Source organism: Belonocnema kinseyi, chromosome 2 (genome assembly GCF_010883055.1).
Source record: "Belonocnema kinseyi isolate 2016_QV_RU_SX_M_011 chromosome 2, B_treatae_v1, whole genome shotgun sequence".
NCBI classification, from domain to species: domain Eukaryota; kingdom Metazoa; phylum Arthropoda; class Insecta; order Hymenoptera; family Cynipidae; genus Belonocnema; species Belonocnema kinseyi.
Genome location: NC_046658.1, coordinates 107,257,716 through 107,265,778, shown reverse-complemented (window position 1 = coordinate 107,265,778; position 8,063 = coordinate 107,257,716). Strand labels below are relative to the sequence as shown.

The following is an 8,063-nucleotide window of genomic DNA, read 5'->3' as shown; positions in this document are numbered from 1 at the left end:
AATGGAACAACATAGTTTCAAGTTAAAATGAAGGTTAAATCAGTAAGATGAACTTTCTCAGTTTGCGGAGTTGAAGGTGAAAGAAGTTGAAACTACGGTTTTTAATATTTTCACCCTACATTGAATAACGCTTACGTTTAAAGAAGTTGAAACTGACGACGCAACTTCGACTCGGGTTTTTATTATATAATACAGCGTTTCCAAGTAAAGTAATATAATACATGAGTCTTATATTCATTGACTATAATTATATACATTATAATTATCAAAATCTTACAAAACTTATTAAATAATTCACAAACGTACATCTTAAAAAAGGAGCTGTGCCAAAAATATTCGCAACTCTTTTAAAGGAAATGCAAGTAACGAGTTAGTCTTTATTCACACGTCAAAATGATTTTCTTACATTGCTTTTCAGCTTATTGGACGTATTCCATATTACGCAGAAAAAAACGTATCAGTTTGATATCAGCAAACTTATACATCCAGAAAAAATGACCTGACTGTACTGAGACTGCATTTATTTTTTGACAGTTTGCTGAAGTACGTTGAAAGCCGAATATGCTGCATTTATTATCTAAAAAAACAAAATAATTTTTATCAGTAATTCATAAGAAATATTGACTGTAATTTTCAACTGAATATTCCATAAATTAGCTGAATTATAAGGCGAGTTAAAGAAAAAAAGGAGAAAAATGGGTGTAAAAAAACTTTCTCCCTTATTTAAATTATTCAAATATAAAACAACATAGTACAAAATTTAAATTTTTCATTATATAAAGCCGCCGAATATTATTCATGTAAGTGGTCACGTGACATTCTAGTACGTGCCCTTAATTAATAGTTCAATTAACAGTTAATTTTTGTTATGAGCCAAATAATTATGAATAAATCAATAATAACAAAAAGATAAATATTAGTCAATCATTATTAATGGATAATTATAAATATATCAGAGTAAATTATTCATTTCAAAAGAAATTGATATTTTCTCTTTATTGCAATATCTGTTCATAAAATTATCCTGAAAAATTAGCATGGAAAATTTTTAAATGCAAAGAAAGGGCTGATAAAGTAGAAAGCAATTTAAAACTTACAGAAATAAACGATGTAAGATTGACTTTGATTACAGAACCTGCTGTTATTACAATTGGTCTTGATGTGCAGATCATCATCGTAATGATATTAAATTTGGTGTCTTTTCTCAGCGAAGTCCAGTCTGTTTCGTATAAAGTTTCTTTGATTTTAGTGCTCTACAATAAAAAATGAATAATATAATAATTATAATTAAGCAACAATTCTAGAGATCAATGTAATGTTCTCAAAGTAAAAATGGCATAATATATGATTTAGCACACTTTTAAGTAGAAAATGCGGATTTAGTCAGACAAAAAATTTTCTATATAACATGCAAAATACAGCTTAAATAATTAATTAAGAATTAATCATAATAAACGACATTGCAAAAAAATAATATATCATGTCTTTACCTGTAACATCAGTTCATCTCCATAAAAACAAAACAGGAAAAGTTGCATCACCATACAAATATTAAACAAAAGAGCTTGGATAAAATGCGCACTAAATATTCTCTGATTTGACATTCGATAAACACCGCTACAAATAAGCGCTAAGCTCATGAAACACTGAATGAATAGTATTTCGACGAAAGTTCGATTTAACAATTTGGTGAACCTACAGAAAAGAAAGCTTTTCATTATTGTAGTTATAAATATTGTTGATTTCTATGGAAATTAATTAAGGTGGACAAGTAGGCTGGGGTCACGAATCAAAAGTTGAAGGTCAAAGGTCAATGAGAAAACAAATTTAGAGAAGAACTATCTTATTGTTTACTAAGAATATAAGTATCGAAGAAAATCCTGGGGTATTACTTTGGTCTTAAAGTTTCAATTAAGTGATTTTCAGCAGAATGACACTTCTTTGATTAAAATGATCCAGATATAGCATACATATGTTTTGACAGTTACATGTGAACAGAGTGGCCATAAAACATAATTTCGAAAATGACCTGCGAATTTTCCGTCGGTCTCTCTTACAAACTTTCTATTTTCCCTGACTATTCACATTCAAAGAATTGAATTTTATTCTCACAATATTTTAAACATAGAATCATTTATATAAAAAAATAGTTTTAATGTCGACAAAATAAGTAAATTATCCAGAAAATATGTAGTTAAATTTTGAACCAAATTCTTATACTTTTTCAAAAAATTACTTTAATTTTTCAGAAGACAGTAGAATTTTCAACAAAAAAGATGAATGATTAACCCGATTGAATTTTTTACACAAGAATTAAATTTTCGAAAAAGTAGTTACATTTATTTCCAAATATTGACATTTTTTATCCCCAAAGGTGAATTTTTTACCCAAAAAGTCAAATTTTCAAAGAAAAAAAGTAAATTTGAACAAAAAATAATTCAATTTTCAATAAAGGGGATGAATTTTGAACGAAAAATATGATAGTTATTATTTCAAGAACAACAAAAAACGAATCTTTATCTACATAGTTCCAGTTTCAACCCAGAAGTCGAATTTTCCAACTGAAAAAAGGACAAAATTTAATAAATAAAGATTTTTCAAAGTAGAAAACAATTCATCCAATTTTTTTAAGTTTCAAGCGAAAAGACAAATTTTCTTTAAAGCAGTTTAAACTTTAACCTTAACATATACATTTTTAACAAAGAAATGAACTTTAAATGAAACACTTGAATTTTAAATAGAAAAAGAGGAAATTTTCTTCCAGAAGATTAGTGTTCTAGCAAAAGTCGAATCTTTTACTGAAAAGGTCAAGTTTCAACCAAAAATGTAAAAGTTACATTTTCAGTAAAAAAATCATTTGTAACCAAAAGGTGAAATTCTTCAACAAATAAATCAATTTGAACCTAAAATGACGAATCCGCAGCCTGAACAAATCGCAAATATTGTGTTTTTTATACCAAAAATACTAATTTTCAACAGGGCAGTTTCATATATTACCATTGATATAGATTTTTAACTAAGATGATTTATCTTAACTAAAAGAAATTATTAATTTTTGACAAGAAGATCAGACTGAAAGTTGAATTTTCCAATGAAAAATACGCATTGTCAACAAAACATTTAAATTTTTAACCAATGATTAGAACCTTACCTTTTCAATCAAAAAATATTTTATTTAAATTTTAAACGATCCAGTCGTGTGAAAATTTTTACACGAGTGGTACCCGAAATTATCTCTTTTTAATAATAAAATGTTTAACTGAGAACATATTTGTCGAGTGGATTTAACTAAAAAATAAAAAGAGAAATAGACATATAAAGCAAGTAAATTAGTATCAAGAATATTACATCAAGGTGGCTGCAAACTGCAATCCCAAAATTCCCGAACTTTTTCCTGGCTAGTTTTTCATTTTCCCTGACCATTAGTATTCAAAGAACAGAATTTTGATCTTGTACAATTTTCTAATTACATTTATTATAAAGGGCATAAAACAAGATACAATTTAAATTCTATAAATTAAATTTATGATCTTCGAAAGTTTTTTAATGTGCCTGCTGCTATAGAAATTTCCTAACTCTTGTAAGCCCAATAAAATTCCTTGACATTTTTGGTAAATATTCAATTTGTCTTTGGTGAGACCTTTGGCGAAAATAATACAACTGTCGGTTTATGGGATCGCAAAGTTGGGCTATGACATTTTTTTATTCTTGAAATTAGATAATTTTGATATTAAATGGAAAATTTGATGAAAAATGAAATCGCGCTGCAGCATTTTTAATACCTCACGATTTATTGAGATAGAATACTGAGAAAAAAATACACTCACTGCATAATGTGAATATGATGTCTAACATTCTCCGCAAACAAAATATATTCCATGTCAATGTGCCTATATTCTCTTTGCTCTTTACATCTTGCAACCAGTGCAGGCATTGTCTTTAATCGATGTTGTAATATTTTGATTTGAGCACAAGCTTGCTGCATTAAACCAGCAATTAGGCACTCCACTGACATATGCACCCAAGGCGTCACAGAACGACTAAGGACTTGTTGAAAAAATGTTAGCCAGAAGAAAAGTGGTTCTTTCAAGTCAAAAGGCCGAATAGTATTTAATGCTTTTATTCTTTCATCCCCAATTTTGAAAATTGGTTCCATAAAGAAAGCACTGAGGCTTAAAAAAATTATGCTCGCGTATACTTTGAAGACCATCCTGTTAAGAAAATTATTTTACTGATTTTTATACCTATTTTTTAATTTAAAAAATAATAATATTACCTTGAACAGTTGCCAGTTTTATTCTGTATAGCAGTTTCCTCCGAATCTCGAGGTAAACATTGATCTTCTAGGAGCATTTTTAAAAGAAGAACAATTTTATCATGTTTCATTAAAACAGTTAATGCCTTACACAACGTGCACAAAATAGAAGCTGTATAAAAAAAAACTCTGAAAAAAGTCTGAGTTCGATTGTCAGAAAAATATACCATGCAGAATGAAGTTGTAATGTCCACAATCATGGAAGTAAAGGAAAATAATGTAATAATACAATAGAGTAATTTTAAAAATAAACTCCAATGATTAAAATGCCAAAATCCGAAAAATTTCAGAATAATGAATGGCAAAGGAATTACATTATAAATGTATCTTTCATGTTTTTTATAATGATTAAGTTTCTTATCAAATTCTTTCATTTTTATCCTGCACGAATAAAAACTTTAAAAAGATTTCAGTTCACTTCCAGAAGCTTAAAACGACTAAATTACAAAACATTTGTTTTTCCCTACTAGTATCATTCAATCACATGTTGTCTATTCCAATTATATAACACTCCCTCCTTCACAATTATTTTGAATGCTTAGATAATAATTTACAGCATGTACTATCTATTTTCGGGATTTTCATTTTTAATGAAGCGTAAAAATGATATTTCCTAACATAGCAAGAGGACAATAATGTAGGTAATTAGTGCAGCCTTTTATTTAATCATTGTGGAACTGTTTTTAGTCAATACTAGAAAGTCACGCGTGCGCTTGCAAGCGAGCGCAAAAAATGTTATCTAAAATAATCGCAATTGTAGTTGCCAAAAAGTTAACCACTTTGGGTTTTAGCAATTTCCCATTTTTGCCAATTCTATGAAACTTCGTTTTGTGAATATAGAAAAGAAATACGCAAAGTGTTCTGTATAAAATTCTATTAATTAAATTTTTAGAACATTTTATATGTTAGGAATCTTTTCTATAAAATGTGCGTGAATATTAATTTCATTATTCTGTAAATCAGGTTTTCCGATTTTTGAAAACTTCATCTATGAAATAAAAACCATAATAATAAAACTTTTTTTTTGGTAATTAAAATGGAATTAAATTAAAATATATGATCTAATTCAGTAACACTTTCATTTACAACTTTTTATAATATTTTATATAATAATTTATTATTCAAGAAAGAAACTGGGCTCGATTTGAGTCAGAAATTTGTACGAAATTGAGACGCAGCAGTTTTGAGTAAAAGAAGGATTTAAATTGAGTTGTTCTAACCAAAATTTCTAAAATATATAAGGCAGTAAAATAGATCACCAACTTTTCGTTAAAATTATAGCGAACATTTGTATTTAACTGATTTCCTTGTAAACTATTTTCTATTATGAGATGATATGCTCTGTATACCAAGTGAACCTTTTATTTAACTTGCACTAAAGACAAATATCACAAAATCTCAAATTTGAAAAAATATTTATTTAAACGAGGTGCACATGTATTAATTTGAATCAAGCGTTTTCTTTGTTCGAAAAACCATTTTGTCGAGTTAATTAATTGAACGTTTTTATTCGATATACGGTTTCTTCCAAAAAAGTATATCTAAGCTTAATAACAAAAAATCAATTTGAATTATATATAGTGAAACCCTTAATAGCCCTTCCTTCTATAGCCCTTCCTTCTATAGCCCTCCCGAGAATTGACGCCGCGCCGTAGGTAGCTGTAACAGGAGCTGCGTGGGATCTGCGCAAGTCACTCAAGCGAGCACTTAGGCGTGAACAAACAAAAGTGGGGCGAGCTATAATGCGTAAGTTCCCACACACCGTCAGCCCCAAAATTGGCGTTATAGAAGAATTTCATTGTATTTATTTGTTCGTAATGAATGTCTTAATTTATATATGTATTTATCATTAAAAAAATCAATTTAATTGCATTAAGGATATATTCCTCAGGATATTAAAAAGAGATTTAATTCATAGAGGTTTTTAATTGCCAAAAAATGATGCGTTTGACTCTAAATAATATTTTCTCAACGAAAGAAAGCAATTAGCCAATACAAAAAATAAATCAAAGAAAATAATTTCATTTAGCCAAGTTAAAATTCATGAAAGTTGCCATATTTTCAAACTTTGCTGCATTTTCATATTCAAAAAATACTCTTTTGTCTACACTGTCCTGCAAGTGAAACATTTTTCTTTAATAATATGTAAATAATTGAAACTGAGCAAAAGTGCGAATATATTATTTGCAGCTTGGTACTTTATACAGGTTGTTCCTTCTGAAGAAAGGTGTACATTTTAACAGATTTTTTCTTTATTACTATAAAAAAAACCTTCTGTTGTTGAAAGTGTTTTATTCCCATTTTCTCCGAGCAAAATCTTCAAGCGTAACTTGTTTACTCTGTAGCACAATATTCTCAATTAAAGTATTCTGAACCATGAATCGTCTACGTATAAGATTAATATCTTAATTCACTTGACTAGAATCATATGCATTATAATTATATACATTATAGCTATCAAAATCCTACAATTCTCATTAAAATAATACACAATCGCACTTCATAAAAAAGCGCTGGTGTAATATTTAATAGTTTAAGAACTTAAATAGGGCTCTAAAATCCTTTTCTCAGTTATAATCCAAATCAGAAATTAATCATATTTGAGGGGTGGGATTCTATATTCGCCTATACATTTTTTGCGCTGAAAGGATTTAGCCCCTGGAAAAACTTCAAACGAGTTTAGAATTTTGTTTTTAAAAGGACTTATTCTTATAAGAAAATTAATCGCGCAACTTTTTTCTCTGGGCAAAAAAATTGTAACTTTTGCTGGTTTCGAAGATACTCGAGAAAACCCACTTTTTTATTAAAAACAAATTTGTTTTACTCTAACTCCTCACAATTCAGCAATTTTTTAATGAAAATTACAATAAATATTCTCTATGATGTTTTGCGAGTGGTACAATAAATAAAATATAACATATTTTTGTTTAAACAAAAGTTATAAGTTCTTACCCGACACTTTGCGTACATTCTATCTCATGTGTCCAAATACATAGGGATTCGATCGAATTTTGAGGAATGAACAACTTCCAGTAAGAAATTTGTTCAGAACGGAATAACAACACATATATTATATGAAAATAATTAATCAAATTAAAATCATCATTTGAAAATTTGGAAGCCTCATAAATTCACACATATGTGTCAGCAAGACACTTTAACTTGGAAATTAATTCAGTATATTAAATCCTAATTACAGTGATATCTCGGTTTTTTTAAGGGCCGAGAAGTTTAAAGATTCGATAATTTTAAGACTGAAGGGGCCTCCACCTAAACTAAGAGTCGCTAGGTTATTTGTTTCAATTGAGGTTCATTAGCTGCCTCGTTTTTGTATCATTGAGCGCGTTGTAAGCATTTTTTTCAACTGCGCATGTGGCGAAAAGCTTGAGTCTATTTTAAATGATAAAATAATATCAATAATAATACAATAAAACATTTTAAAGAAATTTGTCACTGTGAAAAAATTTATGAAATCGAATCTAAGAAAGAGTTACTTATTTTTAATAACTTATAATTAATGTAATATTAAATGTTTTAACTTTGTGATTTCAAATAAATCCACGCTTTTCGGCACATGTGCATTTGGGAAAATCGCGATCCATTAGCATCACTGCATGCATCAGTTTTTTTTTACGTACAACGTGAAAAATATAACATTTCCTTGAAATAGTACAATTTCTCCAGTAAAAATAAACATAATAGAATCAAAAAATGACTCAAACATTTCGCGAAATAGTGAGTGTTGCAC

General features: G+C 28.4%; 1 protein-coding gene across 1 annotated transcript; it reads right to left on the bottom strand.

Moving 5' to 3' along the window:
- Window positions 1-520: 520 nt before the first annotated feature.
- Window positions 521-4,353, bottom strand: LOC117182929. Its single transcript, XM_033376043.1, has 4 exons — window positions 4,277-4,353; window positions 3,854-4,211; window positions 1,098-1,253; window positions 521-577 (listed from the first exon to the last, which is right to left on the bottom strand). Exons 1-4 carry the CDS (start codon window positions 4,351-4,353, stop codon window positions 521-523), a joined length of 648 nt encoding a protein of 215 aa, XP_033231934.1.
- Between the last annotated feature and the right edge of the window lie 3,710 nt (window positions 4,354-8,063).